Source organism: Sorex araneus, chromosome 1 (assembly GCF_027595985.1).
Source record: "Sorex araneus isolate mSorAra2 chromosome 1, mSorAra2.pri, whole genome shotgun sequence".
Classification (NCBI taxonomy): domain Eukaryota; kingdom Metazoa; phylum Chordata; class Mammalia; order Eulipotyphla; family Soricidae; genus Sorex; species Sorex araneus.
Window position 1 is genome coordinate 213,112 of NC_073302.1, and position 27,051 is coordinate 240,162.

General features: G+C 55.1%; 1 protein-coding gene across 7 annotated transcripts in view; it reads right to left on the bottom strand.

The window, feature by feature from the left end:
• Positions 1 to 1,146: 1,146 nt before the first annotated feature.
• The window catches only part of EHMT1 (euchromatic histone lysine methyltransferase 1), a 106,709-nt gene continuing 80,804 nt past the window's right edge, over positions 1,147 to 27,051 (bottom strand). For all 7 annotated transcript variants that reach the window (XM_055124203.1, XM_055124202.1, XM_055124205.1 and 4 more), the window contains 17 exons: positions 25,660 to 25,803; positions 24,971 to 25,197; positions 23,513 to 23,668; positions 22,319 to 22,401; positions 21,001 to 21,107; positions 13,940 to 14,062; positions 8,427 to 8,528; positions 7,715 to 7,819; positions 7,197 to 7,351; positions 6,453 to 6,620; positions 6,202 to 6,346; positions 5,377 to 5,454; positions 4,866 to 4,981; positions 4,051 to 4,137; positions 3,733 to 3,811; positions 2,357 to 2,532; positions 1,147 to 2,273 (listed from right to left, as the gene is read on the bottom strand). In XM_055124203.1, coding sequence (XP_054980178.1) covers positions 2,096 to 2,273; positions 2,357 to 2,532; positions 3,733 to 3,811; positions 4,051 to 4,137; positions 4,866 to 4,981; positions 5,377 to 5,454; positions 6,202 to 6,346; positions 6,453 to 6,620; positions 7,197 to 7,351; positions 7,715 to 7,819; positions 8,427 to 8,528; positions 13,940 to 14,062; positions 21,001 to 21,107; positions 22,319 to 22,401; positions 23,513 to 23,668; positions 24,971 to 25,197; positions 25,660 to 25,803 — 2,229 coding nt within the window. In that variant the 3' untranslated portion in view covers positions 1,147 to 2,095. The remainder of the gene's footprint in view (positions 2,274 to 2,356; positions 2,533 to 3,732; positions 3,812 to 4,050; positions 4,138 to 4,865; positions 4,982 to 5,376; positions 5,455 to 6,201; positions 6,347 to 6,452; positions 6,621 to 7,196; positions 7,352 to 7,714; positions 7,820 to 8,426; positions 8,529 to 13,939; positions 14,063 to 21,000; positions 21,108 to 22,318; positions 22,402 to 23,512; positions 23,669 to 24,970; positions 25,198 to 25,659; positions 25,804 to 27,051) is intronic.

The following is a 27,051-nucleotide window of genomic DNA, read 5'->3' on the forward strand; positions in this document are numbered from 1 at the left end:
GGGGCCATAACAACAGCAGATAGTGTGATTGCCTTGCACATGGTCGACCCAAATTCAACCCCCAGCACCACACATGGTCTCCTGAGTCCCACCAGGAGTGATCCCTGAACACCGCTGGGTGTGGCCCCAACACAGAGAACAAAAGAGAATCACTAGATGTCCCAGGGATGGTTTTACACAACCGAGAAGTAAAGAGGTCCTTTCTGAACAGCACACAAGCAGAAAGCAGATGTCACCAGACATTCGCTGTGTTATATGCACAGGACACCTGACTCTGAGCAAAGTGCTCAGACAGCTCATAGAACACTCACTGACAGTGTGTACCAGGGAAGGCCGGTATATGCCCAACAGTGACTTGACACGAGGCTCGGCGGTGGGGCACAGAGGAAGCAGTGGGTGGACATGAAGTAGGAGCCTGCTGGGCGGGGGGAGGGGCCCGCTGGACTCCCCAGCAGCTCTGGAGGCTGGAAGGGCGATTGCTTCCTTTCTCTCTGGTTTCCACGAGAGCAGCTGTAGTTCTCCCAGCAGTGGGTCCCAGGTAGGCCTGCTCCTCTCAGCCCATGCCTGAGGGTTGGCGTGGAGCGCCCACTGCGTCCTGTGGTCCAGGACCATGGGCAGCAGCTCAGGCACTGAGCCTTTCGGGGGACTTGTGTGGCACACTTGTGTGTCTCCCCACTGACACCCCAGCACAGTGAACGCAGCCCACAAGGGCCGCCGGCTCCCCAGGTTCTGTGCAAGCAGCCTCCTGCACTGGGCCCTGCCCTGATGCGCACCCCCAGCCCCCAGCCCTGCCCCTCGGCCCTCCTGCACTGGCCTGTGGTGTCCACCTGAGACCGTGGGTCCTGGCTGGTGCAGGGCTTGGCCCCACAGAACCACCGCAGAGCCATCGCCCAGTGTGAAGGAGATGATACAGACGGGGCTGGTTCTGCAGCCTGCCTCACTCCTGCATGCCACAAGATCCAGACCGGGGGGCCAGGGACTGGCAGTGCCCGCACACACGTGCAGACACATCAGCATGGGGAGGGCCTCTCGGGACAGCACTGAGAGAAGCTGCAGCCAAGCGTGCAGGGAGGGAGGCGTGACCCTGTGGAGGGCGCATGTTCTGCAGACAACAGCTGAGACGTAAATAGACCGTAGGGGAAAAACTCATTTAAATTGTTTTTTTTTATTGATTTCATTGAAAACAGAACAAGAAATGGTCTGAGCCAAAAGACTGCTCTCAAAACTGTCAAAAACATTTTAACAGAAAAAATAAACATGACTGCATCATGAATGTTCTAGAAGAGTCGCACAGAAGAATCCACTGTTACTGCACTAATTACAGTGTAAAAAAGTCTATGACCTGGCAGACCACCACACAAAAGGTGGTGGCAAGTTTCTTCCCACTAGGGGACTAACATTTTAAAAAAGTTTTTTCCTGTGTTTATTCTAAAATCATTTTGTTCTCTTTACACCGTTGATAGTTTGTTTTTCACATGGTGAGCAGAAACACACCAGAATCAGCACCGTTGTCTGTGTTGTTTATTGTTTGTCCTAAGGGTCAGTCACGGTAGAAAATCAATCGGTCCATCCCTTCTCGGAGCATGTGGCTAGGAATTAGGATTCCACCGACGGCAGGACTGCTGGGGGGCCTCCTGTCCCACCCAACTGCTTCCTCACAAAGAAAGGAGGAAGGTCTGATACACAGGACTAGATACAAGATCCCTTTATGAGGAGCAAAGCCCAGCTCCTCCCTGGCGAGCTGCGGAGGAGACTGGCCCCACCAGGCAGGCTGCAGGCGGCGGCTAGAAGGGAGCAGCTGGCAGGGCGGTGGCTTCCACGGGGCCGCAGGAGTCTGGGACAACTAGCCCGGTGGTGGAAGGGGGATCACGGAGCGCAGAGAAACAAGAAACTCGGAAATAACAAAACCACCGTCAGAAACTCACAAGTGACGTCAGGGCAGAATCCAAAGTGTTCCAAAGGGCCTGCTCCCAGCTGGCTGCCTCAGTGTGCCCGCACGCCCGGACTGGCTCCAGACGCCATGGACTCGCCCCTTTCCTCTCTGAACTGCAGTGAGCAAGGGCACTGGCTCCCCGGCACCCGTGGCCACTGGGCCTCATAGGGGGTCGGCGGTGGAGGAGCTGGTGTCGGGCAGGCCGTTCTCCTGGGCCTGCTGTGCCGCGCTGGCCTGCCGCTGTGCCAGGGCTGCGCTCGAGTGCCGGCACTTGGGGGAGCCACAGCGGCAGCTGAACAACTTGCCTTTGATGTCCCAGAAGCGCTCCCCGTAGTCAAACCTGGGGAGAGAGCGCACTCAGGTGGGGCCGGCCCCGGCTCAGGGCACAGCCACGGACAGGTGGGCCCGGCTGCAGGCACCTACCCCAGCTGCTCCCCGGCTTCGATGAGGCGGGTGCTGAAGAAGGCGATGCGGGGAAAGCGCAGGTCCTGATGGGACATGAAGACGCGCACCGGCACCAGGTTGGGCTCGCAGTGGTGGTTGATGAAGCGGCTGACATTGCCATAGAAACGGGCATCTATGCAGTAGGCCTCTCCACCCTGGGGCAAGAGGAGATGGCCTGCAGAGATGCCGCAGGAGACATGGCCCTGGGAGCCCCAAGAAGCCAGACTTGGGGGTGGGGCCACAGCAAGACGTGTCTGGTTCGCTCTTTCAGACACACACACAGAGTCCCCACCTAGTCATGCTGGCGCCCGACCCGCTGTGGCCACAGTGGAAAGCATGTGTCCTAACCTCCGTGCTCCCTCTCGGGCCCACAGTCAGACCTACTTTCCAGTGTCCGAATTCAAAAGCACAGAAGAGGAGTCACCAGGAGGGGCAGAAGCCACACTGTTTCTCTGTGACTAACTGGAAGGGGGTGCAGGGGGGAGGAGGAGGAGGAGGAGGGTCCCTGTATGAGGAAGGGGCAGAGAACCGGTAGGTCCAGCAAGGCCTCTTCCAGGCAGCCAGGCTCCCCAGCCTGGGGCCGCAGCCCTCCTCACACAAAGGCCCCGCGCAGTGCACCCCAAGCTCCAGGGGAGGGGCAACAGCCATGAGACAGGGCCAGGCTGAGGGGCCACCAGGCAGCGATCCAGTGACATTCCACGCCAGGGCCTCTCCCCAGGAGGACAAGCTCATAGGGGATGGCACCCAAAGGCGCAAGGCATTCACTGCCTACAGCTAAGTGAAAGCTGGGCAATGTGGCCCCCATGAGACCACCTCAGGGCTACGGGATCCAGGGCAGGGCCCAGGGCCCAGTGAAGGCAGCAGAGTGACAGGTGAGCAGCTCCAGGAAACAGAACCAGAAAGCTTCCTGCTGCCCAAGGGAATGGGGGTGTTTCCCAGCCCTCCCGGGTCACACAGACCAGGGTAAGTACCTCTGGACCTGCAGGAGCACCCCCAAAATGCTGCCCTGTCTGGGCACCATCTCTAAAAGGACACACACAGGTGACAATGTCTAGACCAGCCTCCTCTGGGACTGGGGTTGAGACCCATGAGAGGCCCAGCCAGTCTCAGGAAGCAGTGGGCACTGGGTGCCAGGGTGCCAGAAAGGGTTGAGGAGGGGCTCAGACTGTCTTGAAGCCAGGGCCCAAGTCCTGGCTGCTGTCCAGCACTGGGCGGGCAGGCACTGTCCACCCTCACTCGAGGCTGCCTACGTGGAGAAGCTCAGGGCTGCCCTGAGTCTGAGCCAACAGAAGCCACTGGCCAGCCCGGGCCACACACCTCATCTCAGTCCCAGCCCAGTCCTGGAACCTCACTACCTTGTTGTCAAGGTCGAAGAGGTAAGAGTCTTCCTCCCGGACATCAGCCTCTGAGTCAGAGATGAGCTCCCCGACATACCTGTGAGGGAGCAGGGGGAGGAAGGCGGAAGCATCATGAGGGGAGCAGAACAGGGAAGAGGAAGTGGAGGGGGGAGGAGGGGCGGGAGCGGGGACAAGAGGGGAGCAGGGGAAGAACAGTAAGGGGGCGGGTGCCATGAAGTGGAGACTGAGCGTGCCCAGCCCACGCCTCTGCAGTGGAGCACATGGGGCCCACTCTCCTGTGGCAGGCGGCCCGGGCGGGCCTGGGCACTCACTTACTCGCAGACGAAGGTACCCAGTGGGATATCCTGCAGGGGCCGTACCCCCCAGCCCATGTTCTGCGTCCGGTAGAGCTGTAGCCTGGCCCTGAAATAGAGACCGCTGGTCAGCACCCAATTCCCAGCACACAGGGCGAAAGAGAACATGCCTCCTCAATCCACGATGTGGAACTCAGGACACGTTGAGTATCATTCATTCCTTAGGGACTGGGGGACACTAGGGCATGTGGCCTCAGAGGCAGTGGCCCCAGGCCACAGTGATGCACAGAGCTGAGGTGCAGACTGAACCAGGCAGCAGGCCAGGGGTGTGCACGGACAGAGGTGGCTGCTCAACACTTGCCCGGGTGCGACACAGCAGGGAGGCAGTTTCCCTGGGGACAAAGAGGAGCATCCCGATCTGGGCCCAGGTACGCCCATGGGGGATCCAGGTTCTGCTGAACCCTGGCAACAGAGTCACAGGGCCACACACATGTCCTCTCAAACACTGTGGATGTGGGAGCCCTCTCTGGGCACCCACAAAGGGCATAGGCAGAGCTTCAGCTCAGCTGGCACCCACTCAGGGAGATGGGTGTGGGGTGGGGCGGGGCACTGGAACACATGGTCTGACACGCATCCAACAGCTGCTTCCCAGGAAACTGGGGAGGGGACCATGGCTATGGTCTGAAGAGCTGGGCCATGGCCTGCGTGACTGTGCTTACTGAGTGACCTCTAGTGGGGCTCATGACATCACACAGTGCCTGGGGCAGAACTGGGAACAGCTGTGCACAGGGCCCGTGCTCCCCGCCCTTCCAGTCCCGCACTGACGGCCGCGCTCACCTGAGCCCGTTCTGCACCACACGGTTCCGACATGTGCGCCAGCAGGAGCAGGCGTGATTACACTCAAACAGCAGCGGAGGCTCTGCCATGTTGAACTCAGGCAGCAGCCGGCCGTCCTGGGGATGGACGCCCCGTCAGAGCTTGTGGCCAACCCCGGTCAGCAACACCCGCCCTCTGCCTCATGTCATAAGCCTCGTAGGGATCCAGCCACCGCCGTCCTGTCCCACACCCAGCCCTGCCCAGGCCCAGACCCCTCCACATGCGCGTGCCCACCACTCGGGTGAGCCTTGCTCTGAAGACCCATCGGCCCAACCCCTTCTACAACCGCACACCTTCTACAAGTCCCCCACACCTCAAGGTACCCCCCAGCAGCCACAGGCCCCCGCTGCTTGGCTCTGCCCTCACAGCTCTCACTGCTCGCCTGCAGCCTCCATCCAGCTGGCAGGGAGTCAGGGTGACCCCAGGCCCCGTAAACGCACCATTAGCAGAACTCCCTGCTGGCAGTGCTCACCTTGTCGTACCAACAGCGCATGCTGAGCTGGCCGCACATGCAGTTGCTAGAAGAACAGTCGTCCACGCACACGCAGTACTGGGGAGACAGGACTTGTAAGTATGTGCGTGTGAGACTGTGTGTGCATCCACACAGTACATGCAAGACAAGATGTGTGTGTGAGAGAGAGACAGAGAGAGATTGTGTGTTGTTCACACAGTTCATGCAGTACTATGATACAGAACTCATGAGTGTGTGCGTGTGTGTGAGATTGTGTGCGTGCGTGTGTGTGTGTTGTCCACTCACGAAGTACTGGGGAGACGAGATTAGTGAGTTTCTGTGTGTGTTGTCTACGCACACGCAGTACTGGGAGTGTGTATTTGTATGTTTAAGTATTTGTACTGTGTCATTCACACACACAGTACTGGAGACAGGGCTCACCAGTGTGCATTTGTGTGTGAGGGTGTGTGTATGTGAGGATGTGTTTGTGTAGGGACAGCTGTGTGTGCGTGTGTGTGTGTGTTTGCGTGTGTGCGCGCGCGCGCGCACTCACACACATACACATGCATGCTGGACTGAGCCTTCCTGCCCCAGATCCCATGTTCATAATCATGTTTGAATCTCAGAGCTCAGTCTAACACGTGTGTTCTTAAAGGCAAGGGCAAGGCTATAGGGCTCCACCCTCCCCACGGGTGCCTGGGCATGCTATGCTGCCCACAGGAAGGGCGTGAGCTGGAGGAGTGGGACTAGGGGAGGCCGAGGAAGGACAGGCCAGACAAGGACATGTGGGAAGGTGCCATCTCTACCTCCCAACTGCGCACGGAAGCCCAAGCTCCCAGAACTGACCTGCAGGTGCGTGATGTTCCGGTCGATGCTCATGGGGGACGTCACACAGTTCTGGGACACATACTTATAGTTGCTAGGGCACGGCTCACTATCCACAGCGTTCACACAGGGGATTGGGATGCGCTCGTAACCCCGAGCAATGTCCCTGCCACGGGAGGGACCAAGATACCTGTGTGACCAGCTCTGCCCGACAGGGACAGTCCTAGCCCCAGCCAAGTTGGGGCTGTAACACAACACTGCCCACAGCTCACCTGCTCACTGTCTTTTCTGTGGGGCCAGGTCTGTCCGGGGCAGCATCCCGGAGTGCCTGGCTCATCTGCAGTGCATCCCACACGGGAGAGTGGAGACTGGCGCACTGCAGGGGCGTCTCTCCTTCCTTGTTCTTCAAGGTGACATCTGAATCCCGAGAAAGAAAGAGGCTACAAGGAAAGACGCAAGCCAACAAAAGTTCAGACTGAAACCTGGTGCACACGGAGCCCTGCAGAGAGCGATGTGCCCACCCGTTCCACTGCACACTATCCACCACAGTGCTGCCTTCTGGGCAGCAGAGGGACTGAGGGTGAGGTGTGCCCTGGCTTAGAGGGACCACTCAGCATGCCCCAGAGAAGAGAACAGCAACGAAGACGACAGCTGCACGGGCGTGCCCTTGGTCAGTGCTGGGGCCAGCCAGGCGTCTCTCCAGGGCTACCAGTGACAAGAGGTAGGCCTGCCGAGGGACCTCCAGTGCCCCCCTCAAAACACACACACACACACACACACACACACACACACACACACACACACAGAGCACACAGCACAACCCACCCCAACACACACACAGAGGACAACCAATACACACATACACATAGAGCACAACCCATCACCCACAAAGCACAACCACAAATGCACACACACACAGCACAACCCCCCCAACACACACATGCACCCCACCCCGCACACATACACAGGGGCCCTAGGCTCCCTCCAGAACCAGAACTGGAGCCGGTGGCACTCACACAACACAGGCGTAGCGGTCCTCCCTGGCAGCGATGTGCAGGGGCGAGTCTCCGTGGATATTGACAGCATGGAGATCACACCTGGCGGCCAGCAGTGTCTCCGCTATGTCCACACAGCCCGAGAAAGCTGCCCAATGCAGACAGATGTTCTCCTCCTAGGGAGAGGTGCAGGCGAGAGTGGGTGCTGCTGACCCAGGGCGATGAGGACCCACACCAGGGGACACGAGCTCCCCACCCCGCACTGGCTCTCCCTTCACATACATTCCTGCATGTGTCTGAGGGACTCCTGAGAGGTGCTGGTCCCTGTCAGTCCTGCTCCAGAACAGACCAGGGCCCGTCCACCCCTCCCTCCCTCCCAGGGCAGCAGCCACAGGGGTGTCTGTGGGGTCAGGTACAAAGGGAGTGAGGGCTGCAGTCATGGTCGGTCCTTCGTCCCCTGCCCTAGAGTAACAATCTACTTCCATGAGGGGTGCAGGATGTCTGGGCCACCGCCGGGGACTCCTGAAGGACCCACTCACATTGTCCCGGATGTTAATGTCAGAGCCCTTGGCCAGCAGCAGCTTCACGAGGTCCACATGCTTGTACTCAGTAGCCCAGATCATGGGCGTCCAGCCACCGTCATCCTGGTTCCAGAGAGACAAGACCCACGGAAGGGCCTGAGCAAGAGAAGTGGAGGCAGAGGGGCCTCCGTCCCCCGCTGCTGCCCACACGGGAAGGCCGGGGAGCAAGGCAGAGGGGCCCAGGTACCCCACCCACTGCATACACGGCCCACACAGGATGCAGAAACTGAGGAGAGCCAAGGTGGGCCCAGGACGTCAGAGTCACAGCACTCGCTGACACAGGTCAGCCTCAGGGCGAGCAAGCACAGGGCGTGAGTGGGGACAGCCTCGCTCTTTACACTGCCCCCACAGCTCAGACACAAGGGCCAGGACTCAGGCTTCCATTCTCCAGGTGAGGGCACGCTGCCTGCTGCCCCACCCTGTGGCCCATGGGGGACACCGCAAGGACAGCCATGGAGGCACAGGATTGGGAGGCCCTGAGCAGCAGGGAGGGCTCCAGCGAGACGGCCCTGGGGAGCGGGCCAGTTCCTGGTTGGCTCTCCTCCGCCCCACACGCACTGACAACAGCACAATCTCAGGACAAGGGAGGACCCCTGGGCAAAGATCCTGGTCTTAGAGGACCAGGCCACCAGGCTCTTCAGGAGGGCACAGGCAGGGCGCACGGCTGTACCTGACAGTTGACGTCCATCTGTCCGTTGGAAAGCAGGTACTGAACCACATCGTAGTGGCCTTTCTTGGCCGCCAAGTGCAAACAGGTCGAGCCCTCTGCGTCCTGCAACATAAATGCACTCAGCTCAGCTCAGCTGTGCGGGCAGCAGAGGCTACCACAGCACAGCCAGGACTCAGGGTCTTCCCAGGTACATGTGACTGCCCTGACCAGGGGTCTCCCAAGAGCCAATAAGCACTGTCCTGGGCCCCCGGACCTGCTCAGGGTTCTGCACACAGAACGCAGCCATCCTCCGGGCCCATGAGGCCGACATATCCACAGCCAGCTTCGGTCTCTGCCCCGCACCCCACAGGGACGGGAACAAGGGCAGGCATCTCGCCAGTGCTGAACTGCAGGCTCACAAACACAATGGCCTCCACTCTGCGTCCGTCACGACCCCGAGCCCCAACAGGCCTCATGGCGGCCTCCTGCCTGGCTCCCAAGCAGGCTGAGCACCCCTCTTGTTGGGAGTGTTTGTCTCCTCCAGGTTTTTCGGTGGTCCTGACCATGTTTGTGGTGGCGCTTCTCTCCTTCCTTCCATGGCCAGAGCCTGTCATTCAACAGTCTTCAAACCAAACCAGATAATAATCCATAAACCCGGGGCTGGAGCAACAGCACAGCGGGTAGGCATTTGCCTTGCATGTGGCCGACCTGGGTTCAATTCCCAGCATCCCATATGGTCCCCTGAGCACCGCCAGGAGTAATTCCTGAGTGCAAAGCCAGGGGTAACTGCATTGCCAGGTGTGACTAAAAAAAGAAAAAAAAATCCACAAACCCTTCTCAAGGAAGTGTAATGGCTCAAATCCCATGCCCCTGGTTTTCCAGCTTATTTATTTTACTGCCAGTATTGGGATGGGAGAAAGAAGTAAAGGGACTCCCGGAGATCAGATCCAACGCCCCCTAGAGGTGAGGGCACACAGCTGGCACCCCTTCTCAGTGGGTTCTGGGAGGCCGCAGCCACTAACACTCGCCATGCTAATCCTCCTGCGGCACTCAGTTCCAAACTTGAAGGAGTCCATTGGGTGAAGGGCCACTTCCTGTGTGCAGCTAAGACCTGCCCACCATGGGCTGGCAAAGCATGTCCCTCAGCCACACAGCCCCAGCACCCCCTGCAGGCACTTCATGGCTGGCCTTAAGGGCACGTGCCTGCCTGTACTCTTTGCCCACCTGCCCTGCAAGGCTTGCTGTGCCACTGTGGCCTGAGATGCCAGCTTGGAGCCCCTCCCGCCCCTTCCCCAAACACGGGTTTAAGAATCCTTATGTTTCTAACCCCTACACAGGGACAACCCCTCAGCTCCCCACTTGCCTCCTCACTTCTGCATGGACTCTGAGCAGAGGGGAGACACAGCCAGCTAAGGCCCTCTTGGCACTGCCCCATGCCATGGGCCCAGCCAGGTTTCCCCTACATGGTGTCCCCATGCCACCCACGGCCACTTCTTTCTGACTGCATTTTACTTCCTGTTTTAAAGTGCCCTGGAAACTACATCTCTTAAATCTTCATTCTGTTTCTCGAGGGTTGACCCCATCCTTCAACTTGACCCTCACACAGAGAGAACTCGAGCCAGCAGCCCCACCTGTGGGACTGCTATATAAAGCCACTTTACCGTGACACTACCTTTCCCTGAAACAGACTTTAAGAGGTTCTGAAGGGCTGAGGACAGTCAAGAGCCTTTTGGGTTCAAGTCTGGTACCCAGTCTCCTGGGCACACCCAGGTCTGTGACCCCCAACAACAGAAAGGAAGTTAAAGAACACAAATTATTTGGCTGCTTCCATGAAGCTGCGTGTCCATGCGCTGTGTCTTCTCTGGCTGCTCCCAGGGACCCTTAACTGCTGGGTCAGTCTTTGGAGCAGAAGGCATTCGAGTGTGGCTCCCCAGCTATGTACCCGGTGTGGGAACACACAGCTGGCTTGAGGCCACAGCTCTGAGCAACTCATGGCCACTATTTCTGGATTTTCTCTCTCGTTCTGGAACTCCACTCACACGACTCAGCTTCTTCAAAACAGACTTCTGCAAGACCTTTTCTTCTTCTGCATCCAGTCCACTGAGCCAGTCCAGGAGCAGCTGACTTCAAGTTTGCTCCCCAAATCACCATCTTCTTCTCTTAACCCTCTCCCACATGGCCCCACTCCCTGCACAACCCTACATGCCAGTCTCTGTGTCCTGACCGGGGTATGTTCACTGGGTAAAGATAGATCCGTGCCAGCTCCTTCTGGGAGTTCTTGAATTGCTTACTGCAAAGTGGGAGATGGGGGCAGAGTCTCATCTGCCCGGCCCAACAGAGGAAGGGGCAACTGACCCATCGGTCATTAACCATTTCAAGCAAAGGTTCCGAAACAGGGCCGGAGAGAGTAAAGCAGGTAAGCTGCTCTGCCTTGCATGCCGCCAGCCCGGGTTTGACCCCCGGACTCCCATTGGGTCTCCCCAACTACCGAGTCCTACCAGGAGTGATCCCTAAGAGCAAAGACAGGAGTCAGCTCTGAGCATTCTTGGTGTAGCCCCAAACCAAAAGAACCAAGAACAAAAGAAGATTTCTGTGAGAAGGGGGTGATGGCATTAAGGGCTGGAAGGCAGGCTCTGTGTGTACGAGTCCTGGCTTGATTCCCGGCGGCACATGGTCCCCTGAGCACTGCTGGGAACGTCCTAGAGCAAAAAGAGGGGGGGTGAACCCCCACAATACTGCCAGGTGTGGTCCCAAGCAGAACACGAGTAAGAGCCAGCATCAGCATCGGCACCCAGCACCAAGTGTAGAAAAATAGGGCAGGACTGATGCCACATCAAGCCGACCATTTCAGACACCAGCCACAGACCAGTGCCAGTCACAGGTATGAAACAACCAACCAGTCTCCACAGGGCCATCCCACAAACCTGCGGTATAGGTACACAGGCATAAGAAGCAGGAGGGCCAAAGAGAGGAAATGCTTTGCAGCAGGAACCCCAGGGTCAGTCCCTGGCACTGCATGGATCCAAGATTCAAGTCCAGAGTAGCCCCAGAGTACCCCCCCAGGCTGATTTAAGAACAAGACAGAGGGTGAATGGCCTCTGACAGTGGTTATCAACCACCAGTCCACAGGCAAAAGGGGCCAAAAACTACTGACCTATATTATCTTCTGACAAATAGTGGGAATTTCACTGATTTCATTGGGTGTATGGGGGGGGGGGGGGTTTGGAGGGGTGACACCCATCTGTGCTGAGGGGTGGTTCCTGATGGTGCTCAGGGGACCACAAGCAGTGCCAGGAATTAAACCAGGGTCACACTCAAAGCAGGCAAGTATCTTAATCTTTGTACTGCCTCTCTGACCCCAGTGGCAATTTAAAGAGAAAAGATGAAAAATTGTGTCACAGACTTATTAATTGGAAAAAAGGGACATTAATGTCATGTTATAATCATGACAACTACAGTCCAATGTTCTACCAGCTGAGCTATCGAGGGGAACGTGACAGGCCACTAGCATTTCCCTGTTCGGGCCACTAGTATTTCCTGCATGGCAGAGCCTGGCAAGCTAACCCATGGCATATTTGATATGCCAAAAACGTAACAAGTCTCACCATGGAGATGTTACTGGTGCCCGCTCGAGCAAATTGAATTGATGAGCAACGGGACGACAGTGACAGTGATATAACTATGAGGCTTGTGCTTACATCTTTCTTGGGGCAGCACTGTCTAATCGAGGCCTACGCTTGAACACTTTAAGATGCAACCCTTATGTCCAAGTCTTCCCTGACACATGCTTGCAGACCCGCAGGCCCTCCTCCCTCAAACTCCACTGATGCTGGGGCCTCAGAAAAAGGAGCCCACTCCCAGGGCCACGCGATCCATCCTTTTACGAGTGACTTGGCCAACAGACATGGCTGTTCTCAAACTGGCTGGTTATGAACAAGGTGTGAGTGGAGCTGCTGGCTCCAATAGTGACCGCACGTGGAACCTGATCAAGGCCACAACACATTTCCCTGTAATCAGGCACCATGCTCCACACAGCGGTGTGAGAGATTTCCAATTCCACCCCACCCTTGCTACCACTTATTTTCTGGATTTTTAGGTAACAGTGGCACTGAAAGGCAGGAGGTGATAGTTCATGGTGCATTTCCCTGAAGACTACATTGCTGACCTCTTTCCATGTGCTTTCTTTGAAAAAATGACTTGTCAGCAAACCCTCTTGTACAGTTTTTAACTGGCTGGAGGTTTTCACTCTGAATGACACAATTCTCTGTATTCTTCATTGAATCCCTTGTCAGATGCAAATATTTCTTGCAGTGTGGGCTATCTTTATATGCTCTTTATCATCAGTCCTCTGGTGGTGTATGTTTTAATTTTGATAAAAATTTATTTTTTAGCTGCCTGTGCTTTTGGTGTAATATCCAGATATCATTTCCAATTCCAACCTCACAAAGATCTCTGTTTCAGTTTCTCAATACTGATACTGTGATCCACTCTGAGTGAACTTCTGAGCAGAATGTAAAGTTAGAAGGTCCCAGGTCACTCTCTTGTATGAGAATTCCCCATTCCCCAGCCCCCGAGCTGAAACCACTACCATCCCTCCAAGACCCATCTTGGTGCTCTTGCCAATGACTGCCGGGTTCCTCATTTCTGGGTGTTCCACTCTCCAGTCTGTCACCCAGTGTCACGCTGCGTGGGAAACTGTAGTTCTGTGTCTGGTTTGGAAACCAGGACACTGGAGCCCTCTGGCTCTGTTCTTGTTTCTCAAGACCGTTTCAGCTGTTCCAAGTCCTCTGAGAAGCCATGTGGATTTTATGATTCAGTTCTCTATCTGTAAAAATGACATGGGGACTGCACTGAATCTGTAGATTTCTCTGTAGGATACTGATGTCTCAACAACATGAAGTTTCCCCATTCATGAACATGAGATGCGCTTCCATTCATTTAAGTCATTTTTCATTTCAGTCACCAAGGCTTTCCAGTTTTCACTGTATCGAGCTTTTCCCTCCTTGGTTAAATGTGTTCCCAGGAGCTTTACTCCTTCAGATGCTAGTCTGGGGCAGTTTCCTTTAGAGAGCTTTTCGCAGGGGCACGGCTGTGGAAGACATGTTTCTGTGTTGATTCTATGTGTTACAACTTTCCTGAAGTCACTAACTGGCTTTAACACTTGCTGGTGGACTCTTTGGGGTCTTCTACCTAACGTTCGCATCAGCTGTGAACAGAGATCATCTGGCGTCTTCCTTTCTGATCTGGACGCCTTCTTTCTGCCTATCTGCTCCAAAGGGAAAGGAAGGGCACCAAAGGGAGGATCTGGAAGCCCTCTGGGGCAGATGCCTCGCCAGCTGCCTGTGTGGTCAGGACCCACAGGATTTTCCACAAGTGAGTGAAACCCCAGCAGAAGGAAAACCACCACCAAGATAACCAGGCAGAGCTTGGACAGGCTCTCCACCCTGAGGTTGTTCCAGTCAGGAGCAGTCCCTGCTGATCTTTACAAGACACTTCTACACATAATAGGGATCTGCTCTGGCGCAGAAGCATACCTTAGGGTCCACGAGGGCCCCGGCCTTGATGAGGTACTTCACTGCCTCCAAGTGGTTGTTCTCTGCAGCCTCCATCAACGGGGTCCTCTGGTCTTCAGAGCAGGTGTCAATATTTGCGCCTGCCTGGTAAGATAAGGGACCTATCAGGGGTTGGTGGCTACTTCACCACACAATCCATGTGATTCAGACATAATCACAAGAACTCACAACTGGCCAACTCCACCTGATTCTTCCAAAATGTCATTCAAAAACAGGACTGTTTACTGCTACCAGACCATTAGCTCAAGAAGAGTATTTTCAGGCCGGATGTGGTAGTGTGTGTGTGTGGGGGGGGGGGGGGGTGCGCGCAGCGCGCAGCACATGCCTTGGATAGGGCCAACCTGGGTTCAACCCCAGGGCACCCCATATGGTCCCCCTGAGCCTGCCAGGAGTGACCCTTGAGCACAGAGCCAGAAGTCAGTCCTGAACACCAATGGGTGCAGACCGAAGAACAAACAAAATTTTTTTCATTTCTAACTTGACAGGAGTGTTGACAACAGCACCTTAGAAACAACACCTTCAGAAATGAGAAAGAAAAATGACAACATTCAAACCAGAAGGTGGAACCTGTGTGGCCCAGAGCCGTATTCTTCTTCCAGATCATCAGTCAACACACCACCAGCGCTCACCAGTCAACACACCACCACCAGCTCAGGCATTTCTCTCTCTGATCAAGTGTTTACTTGAGCAATAACAAATAGCAGATATATACATCTCAATGAGGTGAATCTAAAAAAGTCTAACTTTTAGGATGGGCTTGTGCCCAATCAGCAGCTTAGAAACTGAAATCTTTAATCTTACCAGCAAAGATAAAAAAGCAACACAACTAATGCACAAAGAGCTAATATTTACTTTTATAAGTTTTTACTACGAAAAAAAGTTGAAAGCAGTGCTATTCTGGCTCCTGCAATCGGAAAACAAAAGTTACTCCACGAACAACCTGGAAACAAATCAGGGGAAACAGGACTCTGGGCTTCTTCCCAAAGCTGAAGATGCAGAGCATGGGAAATAGAGGCAGAAGCACAAGGAGGGTCCAACAAATCAAACTCAAGAGCAAGTCAGTCTGCTCATGATGAGGCCGACAGGGGACAACTGCAAACATGACACCCTAGACACAAGCAGGGCAGGGGAGTAGGGGTCAGAGGCAGGCTGGCCTGCCGGGACCATCCCCTTCACCAACGTCCATGCCCTGACCCTTGCCTGAGATTGAAGCAAGAAAAGATGTGGCAGAACAAACCAAAAGGTACATTTAAGACAAGGTCGGCAAAACCCTCCAGGATATTGAAGATAAAGGTATCTTCAAAGGTGACACGGAACTAAGCAATCTAGTAAAAACAGAGATCAACAAATGGGACTACATTAAACTAAAATGCTTCTGCACTGCAAAAGATACAGTGACCAGAATACAAAGACTATCCACAGAATGGGAAAGGATATTTACACAATACCCATCAGATAAGGGGTTGATATCAAGGGTATATAAAGCACTGGTTGAACTCTACAAGAAGAAAACATCCAACCCCATCAAAAAATGGGGCAAAGAAATGAACAGAAACTTTACCAAGGAAGAAATACGAATGGCCAAAAGGCACATGAAAAAGTGCTCTACATCACTAATCATCAGAGAGATGCAGATCAAAACAACCATGAGATACCACCTCACACCACAGAGACTAGCACACATCCAAAAGAACAAAAGCAACCACTGTTGGAGAGGATGTGGGGAGAAAGGGACCCTTCTTCACTGCTGGTGGGAATGCCGACTGGTTCAGCCCTTCTGGAAAACAATTTGGACGATTCTCAAAAAATTAGATATTGAATTCCCATTTGACCCAGCAATACCACTGCTGGGAATATATCCCAGAGAGGCAAAAAAGTACAATCGAAACAACATCTGCACATGTATGTTCATCGCAGCACTGTTTACAATAGCCAGAATCTGGAAAAAACCCGAATGCCCCAGAACGGATGACTGGTTGAGGAAACTTTGGTACATCTATACAATGGAATACTATGCAGCTGTTAGAAAAAAGGAGGTCAAGAATTTTGTAGTTAAGTGGATGGGCATGAAAAGTTTCATGCTGAGTGAAATGAGTCAGAAAGAGAGAGACAGACATAGAAAGATTGCACTCATCTATGGTATATAGAATAACAGAGTGGGAGACTAACACCCAAGAACTGTAGAAATAAGTACCAGGAGGTTGACCCCATGGCTTCGAGGCTGGCCTCACGTTCCGGGGAAAGGGCAACTCAGAGAAGCGATCACCAACTACATTGTAGTCGAAGGCCATGTGGGGGAAGGGAGTTGCGGGCTGAATGAGGGCTAGAGACTGAGCACAGCGGCCACTCAACACCTTTATTGCAAACCACAACAGCTAATTAGAGAGAGAAAACAGAAGGGAATGCCTTGCCACAGTGGCAGGGTGGGGTGGGGGGGAGATGGGAGGGACACTGGGTTTACGGGTGGTGGAGAATGGGCACTAGTGAAGGGATGGGTTCCTGAACTTTGTATGAGGGAAGTATAAGCACAAAAGTGTATAAATCTGTAACTGTACCCTCACGGTGATTCTCTAATTAAAAATAAATAAATTTAAAAAAATAAATAAATAAATAAGTAAATTAATTAATTAAAAAATAAAAAAATAAAATAAATAGGGAACAGGATTCCTTCCATATTTTTCCCTATATCTAGTAAAATGTAAAAATTTCTATTTTACATGTATGCTCTCTGAATAAAGTATTTGTTATATTGAAAAAAAAAAAAAAAAAAGAAAAGATGTGGCAGATGGGCTGACCAAGAACAGCTTAAAGGCCAGACTCACACAGTGAACCTCAGGGAACAGGCCTTTGTGGAGAGCGTGGACGCAGGCAGGAGAAGGTGCTGGGGAGACCTAAGCACCCCCGCCAGCTCCTGTAAAGCAGTGCCAGCAACAGGCCGGCTCCTTTCACACAAGCACAGTGCTCCTCACCAGGACTCGACAACCACAGACGCCAGAAATGATGATGCAGGCATGCAGGCAGATGTGGGCAAGAGGGAGGAGAGTAGGGCCAGCTCCCTGACACGGCAGAAAGGCCAGATGGAGGGACTCAGACAGGGAGACAAGTGCAGCACCCCTGGGCCACGACACAAGGGGCAACCCTAAGCACGGCTACACGACCTGTGTGAGCCTCAGACGTGGGGGGAGGTCAAGGGCCTCTCCAGGACTTGGGGCACCTGTCTGGCACCAGCACTGGGAGAGAGGACGGCAGCAGCGGGAGGGGACCAGAGCATCAGCAAGGAGGTCACAGAATGGCAGAAGGACAATACTCCTGAGCCAGAGCCCCAGGAGAGGTCAGGCAGTGCCCCAGGAGGGAGGGGCAGAGCTGGAGCTGGAGAGACAGTCTCCAAGAGTGCCAAACTCTGGGCACAGCAGCAAAACCCCGGCAAGCTCCCCGTTTTGCTTCATCGCAGGGATCTCCAAGACACGTGTGGCAGGAGGGCAGCCCAGCACTGCAGCTGACCAGGGAACAATGAAACAAGAGCTGGACTAGAGAGCCCACAGGATGGAAACAGGGAAGGGTGGGCTGCAGCAAAACACTCTCCCCAAAGAACTGCACTGCAGCCCCCTTAGCTGAAGGCCAGGGCTGGGCAAGGGTCCCCTGCCACCCTGGCACAGTATCCCTGGAGTCAGGGCAGAGAGAAATGGACCATGTCCATCTCTCCCTCAGGAAAAGAGGAGACGCACAGTCACAGACCCCAGCAAGTGGGCTGGACACATGGGTCGTGGGTTCAATGAAACAGCAGGCTGAGAGTCTCACCCAGAGAGGGTCCAGTATCTCAGCTCCAGGCCCAGACAGAGGCCAGAACCAGAGTCACGGAGAAGGCCAAGCCTAAGCTGGGACTTTGCCAAACGCGAGTCTTACAGGCAACAGCGTAAGAGAATACAGACCACATAACAAAGCAGCATGGAGCACAAAAGCACAGAGGTGAGCCTCATGTGGGCAGAGGCCAAGGGGACGCTAAAGCCAGATATATCCAGAGGTGACTGTCCCAGCAAGAGCTTGGCCTGCAGCTCACAGAGAACCTGACCTTGACCTCTGGTCTGATTCCTCAAGGCCCTGAGGGCTCGCCTGCAATGCTGGGCCGGCCGAGGAAAGGGGCTGTCTGGGCCCACCAAAGAAAGCAGGAGCCTCCTGAGGGTTCTTCACTCAGCAGTGACTGACCTCTTAGGGGCTTTCTGCATGGAAAACACACCACAAACACACCAGATGCAGAGTCTAAGACACAGACCAGAAGACACCACTCCCTCCCCACGATAACCAGCCAAGTACGGAGGGGTGGCGCTTGCTTGCACCTCTTCAGCCAGACCCCTTGGCACCCCTAGGCCAGGCATGGTCCACATACCCAAGTGAATGACAAGCTTGACCCAGAGAGGAGACTGGCCATGGACATCAGGGCAGGGTGAGCACCAAGTGCAATGGGAGACCACAACCCTAGGCTTCCCTGCAGAAAAACATGTCTCGGAAGCCCGAGCACCCACCACACCACAGGCCGCCCCGGGGCACAAGGCTGTGAGCCAGACGCTCAGGAACTCTGCAGGTCCCTTCCATCGTCTCTCTCCCTACCCGGCACCACTGCACAATGCTCTCAGCAGCCACCGCACAAAACGCAAAGTGCCTGGGCACCCCTCAGCACCAGTGGTGCCCAACACCCCAGCTGCTCCAAAGCCCTTGCCAATGAGCTTGTGATGACCACCCCCAGTCATCTTCCCTCACCACAAATGCTGAGACCCACACCTGGGTCTGGCTCTGAAGGCCCTACATACCTGCACACGGGACTCTGGGTCTCACATACCTGCACACGGGACTCTGGGTCTCACATACCTGCACATGAGACTGTGTGTGTCTTACATGTCTGCACACGGGGCTGTGTGTGTCTCACATACCTGCACACAGGGCTCTATGGGACCCCCCGCAACTCCTGCTCACGGGGCCAGAAAATAATCTTGGATCATCCTGCTCCCAGTCAGCTTGTGGGGCTCCTGTGCCACCCCTGGGCATAGGCTGAGGGGGATAGTCTGAGTCACACTGACCAGTGTGGCGGAAGTGAGTCAAGAGAAATGAGACAGTTTAAACAGAAATCACCCCATAGTCAGTCACAGAGGAAAGTGAAAAGGAAGCGCTTGTTTGTTTTTGCTTTTGTTTTTTTTTGGGGGGTCACACCCGGCAATGCACAGGGGTTACTCCTGGCTCTGCACTCAGGAATTACCCCTGCGGTGCTCAGAGGACCGTATGGGATGCTGGGAATCAAACCCGGGTCAGCGGCGTGCAAGGCAAACGCCCTCCCTGCTGTGCTATCGCTCCAGCCCCTGGAAGCGCTCGTTTTAAAAAGGCTAAGCTATGGGGGCTGGAGCGATAGCACAGCAGGGAGGGCGTTTGCCTTGCATGCAGCCAACCTGGGTTCGAATCCCAGCATCCCATGTGGTCCCCTGAGCACCGCCAGGAGTGATTCCTGAGTGCAGAGCCAGGAGTAACCCCTGTGCATCGCCAGGTGTGACCCAAAAAGCAAAAAAAAAAAAAAAAAAAAGGCTAAGCTACATGTGAAGCCTTAGAACTAAACTTCAACACCAGAATCAGAGTCAGCCTAACTAAAGCTCCCTAATAAAATACCCAGACCTGATGCCAGGATGTAACCCCAACAGCACACAGACCCAAGAAATGCAAGATGTCAGGACTGTGCTCTGTACGCTGGAGGCAGAGACTGAACCCTCGTACCACAGGATTCCCCAAACACTGCCAGGGGCAGCCTCTGAGCACTCAGCTGAGCCCCACTGGCATGACCCCTAAACCAAAAAGACAGACACACTCCCAGATTTGGACCTAAGTCATGACTTGAGGGAGCCCAGAGCACAGGCAGGTTCGGCCCCACAACAAACCAAAGAGAATCAACCCAGCGAGCAGGCTGTGGGCTGCCAGGTACAGAGGGATGTGCATGGGCCTGCTGTTCAGAGGCACAGGCAAAACATACTTCTAAGCCTGACTGTCAAGTACATTCCCAAGACGAGGAAGCAAGCTAACCGGGATGCGTCACAGAGGTCAAATGGAGTGTAGGTTTTAGTTTAAAAGCCTAGGAAGTTGGCCCTCACTTGGCCCAGCTGCAAGCTAATAGTGAAGCACTTGTTCCAGTCAATGATGATCGGGTGCCCCTCTAAAACAGAGGGACCCCAAGGGCCATGCAGATTGGCGGACAGCACGAACCAACACCTGAGCAGCAGAGCAGTCCACCACAGGTATGCAGAGATTAAGCCAAACACAGCAACATAAAACATACCCTGAGAAACAATGGCAGAACCAGAGACTGCAGAAAAGCAGCAAAATGAGCAGAAAGGACTTGGATTCCTGAGCAGGAAAAAAACCCAGAAGGGTAAGGCAGTGAGACAGAAGATGTGGGAGTGTCGCCCGAGAACAGCACGCAAACACAGAAGCCAGGCGCCAGGACCGTGGGCATGGAGAGTCACCCGACAGGGCAGGCTGGCACTGGGAGAAAGGAGACAAAGGCCAGGTCTGAGGGCTCCGTGCCCCACAGGGGGCATCCCCAAGACTGGACATGGAGACTTGTCTGCCTGTGCTGGGTGAGGGACGCAGAAACACAACTCTGACACAGGCAGCAGCACCAGCAAGGGTGTGCTCCTGTGGCCCTGCGAGTTCAAACTCCAAACACGACTCACGGGAAGGTAAGACAAGGCGGTGTATGCACATGCCTGGGCTAAGGAGGTCAGCAAGCACCAGTAACAGCCCAGCTTCACTGAACCACACCCAAACAGAAATAACTGACGAGGAAATAGCCAGAGAAGCAGCACGAGCTTCTCAAAGGTGGCGGTAAATGCCAGGAGACTGGCAGTGGGGCCGCCGGGGAGGAGGTACCAGGATCAGGAGGGACGAAATGCTGGTTTCCTTTTTAAGCCTCTTAGCAAGATCTGACTTTTAACTTCAGAAGCAGACGCTGCTTGTGCAGTTGCTGACAGGCGAGAGCAGTGTCCAACCTGGATGAGCATGTGGCAGATGTCCACGTGGCCGGCCTCTGCTGCGGCGTGCAGTGGGGAGCGCTTGTTCTGATGCTCCATTTTGAAGTTGGGATCAATGCCGTCCACTGTGGAGAGAAACACCAGTGAGTGCAGGTGCACAGCCAATGTTGGGAGCTGCTGGCCAGCACAGGCTAACCATGTCCAACAGCCCCCGGGCCTCACACACACTGTCCCGAGTCTGCCGCATGGGCCAGGCGCAGTGCACCAGTGAGACTGGAAAGGAAGAACAGTTTCTGCATGACACTCAACAGTCCCAGAGCTGGAGAGACAGGGCAGTGGGATGGGCATCTGCTTCACATTCGATGGACATTACAAGTAAGTTCAATCCCCAGCACAGCCAATGGTTGGTCCCCTGAGCCCACCAGGAGTGATTCCTGAGTGCAGGGCCAAGAGTCAGTCCAGAGCACTGCCGGGTGAGACCAAAAAACAAAGAGATTCAACAGGCCCACTGCCTTCTAGAAACCAGAAACCAACACCAACACACAGTCCTATTACTTCCCTCTCCAGTCTGGGTCTCCTAAGTGATCTAGTTCTTTCTTCAAACCTAGGCCCTGACTCTGGCCAGGTTATGAGGGCGGCACCACTGCAAGGCAAGGCCCAAGAACTTCGGCATGGTAAGCACAGTGCCCAGCAGGCTGGAAACAGACCAACACCACACTAGGTCTGAGAGGAAGGGGATTCAAATTCTTTGAAAGATCAAACTGTACGGTCATGGACACAGCCCAAAGGCCCAGAGCATCTGCCTAACTGGGTGAGGTCCCTAGTTTGGATCCTGGTCACCGGAAGATATCAGCGTGGTCCTGGTGGCCCCAGTTCTGCCAGGGCAAAGAGTGCCCCAATAGGCCCAAGGAACAGCCCCAGCCACCCTCTACCAGAAAGAAAAAGCAAAGTGTTGTTTCTTTGCTGATTTCCAGTCAAGTAACAGGGACTTTGACGTGTGTCTGTGGTTCTGGTGCCTGGGATGGAGCCACGGCCTCCCTGGGCCAATCTGTGCTCGTGCCTCCACCCCAGCCAAGGGCGGCTCACCCTCCCTGTCCCCATCAGTCCAGAGGGCCAAGCCTGGAGCAGTGTGTGCAGCACTGCTGTCCCCTCCGCAGCTGGAAGGGGGGGCAGACTCAGCCCCGTAGGGGACTGCTTCTGGAAGGCAGCACTTCTGTGTGCATGCACGCTGTGCCTGGCACCGAGGGACGCAGTGACGCCCTTTTGCACCGACGTGTGGCCAGCAGTAAGTGACCAAGGGCGGCTGCTCTGGGCAAGCAGCACGGCCAGCACTCACCAAGCATGAGCAGCACCTTCTGCAGCTCCCCCTGCCTGGCGGAGAAGTACAGCTGCTTCGGGTGGAAGCGGAGTTTCTTGGGTCTATGAAGAAGGCAAAGGAGAGGGGTGACATTTTGCACCCCACCACACAGGTACACGAACACTGCACACAAATCACTGATGCACATGTGTGCACACCTGTATCCACATCTGCCCAGCACGTTCTCATACACAGGTAAAGAATACAAACCAACCCTGTGCACACACACAAACACACACACAAACCCCTGTCCATACACACACACACACGCACACATGAATCCCTGTAAACACATGTGCACACACACGAGCCCTGTACACAAACACATACACACACACACACACACACACACACACACACACACACACACGGGCATACATAAGAACCCCTGAAAACCTGGGTGCACACACACATGAACCTCTGGAGACACACAACCCCTTGTGTGCACACACACAAGCACGAACACAAACTCCTGGACATACACATGGGCACACATACACACAACCCCCTGTGCACACACATGGGCCCTTAAGAGCTCCACAGCAAGGTGTCCTGAGGCACGCCCGCCTGCCAGTCTGAGATCAGTGCCAAGCCTGAGCTCCCAGCGCCTCAGAGAACACTGAGAATAAATCACCCTGTTCCCATTGCTTATGGACCCACGGAGCTCTCTGCAGTGGAAAGTCCGCCCAGCAGCACAAGCACTGCCTGTGGGAGTGCGACACAGCCTGGCCTCCTCGAGGGGTCACTGCGGTCCCTGCCCTGGGTCAGACACCAGGCCCTTCTGGAGGGTTAAAAGATGGGCCGCACGTGGGAGCAGGCAGCAAGGCAAGTGCCTGAGGTGGCTGGCATGGGCCAAGTGTCCAGGAGAAACGGCTGGAACAGCCTCAGCTAGGAGAGAGCTGTGGCTCTGCACTGGAGCCAGTGCCTGCTGTGAGGCTTGGGTCCCATGCCAGCTTGGTGCAAAACCAGAACAAGGCCACAGCAGTTCAAGCAGCCGGTGTCTGCCCCCAGCTTCGAAGCATTACACTAATAACATTCCCCAGTCACAGACCCAACTGTCCAACAGAACACTGTTGGACTACATAAAATCCATAGCCGAATCCCAGGCTGCCCTGAGACCTGGTGCAGAGCCTCAGCAGGACTGAGGGCCCAGGCAGGAGGGGCCACTCTTACTTCTCAGAGTCCAGCGCGATGAGTGCGCTCTCCAGCGTCTCCTTCCCAGGGGCCGGCTTGGCAAACCCTGCAGCGACGGTGGGGTCGGGGCCTTCAGGCCCATGGGCAGCTGTGCTCTGCGGCTTGTCGTCCTCACCGAGCAGGGGCCCGGGAGTGCTGAGGGAGGAGGGAACGGGACGCTGAGCTTTCCCCACACAGAGACGAACACACACATCCAGGCCCGGACCCACCCCCCACAGCAGAACCAACGCCATGCCAGCCATGCTGTGGGCTCTGGACTGATGGTGGAGACGCATGGGCATCTGCCAAGAACACGGCAACTCCCCAGGAGGAATCCTCCGAGATGGACTGGGGTGGTGGGGGCAGCCCATGTTCTGCCACAGGCACCCACAAGTGCCCTATGGATGCTGCTGTGGAGTGCCACTCTCCATCGCAGGCGACTTCCTGGGGTCATGGCAGTGGGTGGTTTTGCTACTGTCAAGACAGACTCAGGAAACAGTAGCTGACATGGATACCTGAGTGACTCTTCAATTCAGAATTTTTTAATTGTTTCGGGGCTGGAGCAATAGCACAGCGGGTAGGGCGTTTGCCTTGCACGCGGCCGACCCGGGTTTGATTCCCAGCATCCCATATGGTCCCCCGAGCACCGCCAGGAGTAATTCCTGAGTGCAGAGCCAGGAGTAACCCCTGTGCATCGCCAGGTGTGACCCAAAAAGCAAAAAAAAAAAAAACAAAAACCCAGAATTTTTTAATTGTTTCAACTCACTCCTTTTTGTTGTTGTTGTTGTTTTGCCTTGTTTTTGGCCACTCCCAGTGACCCTCAGGGGTTACTCCTGGTTTTACTTGAAGAGCAATACGGGCTGGGAACAGTTGGCCGTGAACAAGAAAGAGCCCTAACCTGCTGCACTGTTCCTCCAGCCACTCTACTCCTTATTTTCAAAAGAATTCTTTTTTTTTTTTTTTTTTTTTTTGCTTTTTGGGTCACACCCAGCGATGCACAGGGGTTACTCCTGGCTCTGCACTCAGGAATTACCCCTGGCGGTGCTCAGGGGACCATATGGGATGCTGGGATTAGAACCCGGGTCGGCCGCGTGCAAGGCAAACGCCCTACCCGCTGTGCTATCGCTCCAGCCCCTCAAAAGAATTCTTAACAGCAAACTGGCAATACTATCTCACATACACAGACATGGAGTATACAGGGCTTGTCTGCATGCACGTGCACATATGCAGCTGTACACATGTACGCGCAGCACAAATCTATCTGCATGAGTGCAGCTGTGTCAGAGGGAAAGGTCCGCGTGGTCAACAGGACAAATGATGCTCTCACGGGAGAAGTAGGAAACCACACAGGGATAAGCGCCGTGCAGAGAGAACCTGGGCCCATGGCCTATGAGTGGACAGCTGGCAGGGCTACTGGGCTCCACAGAGAGGCGACCCAGAGTGGAGAACAGCCTGTACCTGCCAGTGGTGGTGTCGGCCCTGCCTTCCCCCAGGGACCTCTTCTCCTGCCCAGGGGCCAGAGTCACGGTGGAGGTGGTGTCTGCTTTGGCGATTGTCACCTCTTTGGCCTTGGAGGTCTCCTCCCCACAGTGGGGACAGTAGCTGGCATCATTGACACGAGAGGCGCAGTCTCTGTGGAAACGGTGAGAGATGCTGCTCTCGGGCTGACACTCCATGAAGCTGCCCTGAAAATGGAGGGAGACCAGTTTTGAGACTGAAGCTGGTGTGCTGCAGAGCGAGTGAGCAAGCAAGCGAGTGTCAGGGGCGGGGTCCGGGCAGTAAGAGGGAGCACCAGGAAGAAGGCGGCTGCAGAGGTGCAAGGCTATGTCCCACCTCAGCAGACACAAGGTGGGACGTGTGAGGGACACTCCAGGAAAGCCAGGTTCAGGGTACCAAAGGAGCCCCTAGGTGCCCATGATTATGGTGAGTATGACAGTCAAAGAGGAAGCCAGAGGAGGGGATGGAGGGCAGAGAGAGAGAGGAGGGAATAGGGGGTCAGAGAGAACCCCATATATGTACGGGGTTCACAGGGCAGGGGGCGAAGGTCACAGGGCAAGGGCCAGGCACCAGACAGAAGTCAGAATAGGCAAGGTACCACAGTGTAGTAAGCACAGAAAGGGAGAGCTGGGCAGGCCCCATACACTCACCGCCGTGCAGAAGTAGCCGCAACCAGGACAGCACTGGTGCTTGACCATGCGGCCCCGGTGGTCCTCACACAGCACCAGGAGCGGCGCCTTGCTGGATGGCCGCATTAGCTCGTGCTTGACCACGCTGTTGGTGCACCGACCCAGCTGCAGTCAGATGAGACATGTGAGGGAAAGGCGAAGGAAGGGCCTGGTGGAGGGCGGGGATGCCTGTACCCCAGAGCCCCAGGAGCCCATGACAGGGAACCCAGCCAGACTGCCACCCTCTCTGGAAAGCTGGGGTCAGGGCGAGGTGTTGAAGGGAACTGGACAAAACCTGCCAGGAAACCCTGGTGAGAAAAGCGACATGAGTCTGGCTGGCCAGAGCAGCGGCCTGACCTGAGCAGCTCTGGGAGGGAGCCCGCAAACTCCCCAGTCCGTGGCCCAAGAGCAGTGCCAAAGGAGGGCGAGGCCGACCCAGGCAGCTCTGGGATGGAGTCCCCCGCCCCCATTTACGGCCCAAGGGACTCTGGGTCATCCAGAGCATCGGAGTGACCAAGCACAAGCAATGCAATCTGTCACATGGACAGAAGCTGCGCCATGCTATCTGGACGCAAGCAGACAAGTGGGCAGAGAACTCATCCCTGCCACAAAGCAGTGAGGCCCAGACCCAAGGAGGGCAGGCAGTGCAGGGCCTGCAAGCACAGGGGGACGGTGGAGCCATGCTGGCCCCCAGTCCTGCTCCCTGTCTGACTCTCCTCTGAAGAGGAAGCGGAGAAGAAGGGCTTGAGAGAAGCAGCCAACGCAGCTCTGCAGAGCTCTCACAAACTGATATGGACAAATGAAGTTCCCACAGACGCCCCAGCTGGGACCAGGAGAGACTGTACAGCGGATAGCGCATTTGCCTTGCACTTGGCTGAATAAGGTTCCATCCCCAGCACCCCATATGGTCCCCCGAGCCACCAGGATTAATTCCTAAGTGCAGAGCCAGGAGCAACCTTTAAAAAAAAAATGTAGGAGAGATGCATGCCAGTGTGTTTATTTGATTATGAAGATAATGTTCATGGGGCTCCAGCGATAGCATAGCAGGTAGGGCGTAGGGTAGCTACGCAGGCAGGCAGCTGACCCAAGTTCAATTCCCAGCATCCCATATGGTACCCCAAGCACTGCCAGGAGTAATTCCTGAGTGCAGAGCCAGGAGTGACTCCTGTGCATCGCTGGGTGAGACCCAAAAAGCTTTAAAAAAAAAAAAAAAGTTCATACCACTGTTTGTGATGAACTGTCAGTTCCTTTCAGATTGGTATCCTTTCAGAGGTACAGAAGTAAACAAAGGGTTTTATATTTAAAATGGTATAAATAAACTGGGCTGGAGCGATAGAACAGCGGGGTAGGGCGTCTGCCTTGCACGTGGCCGAC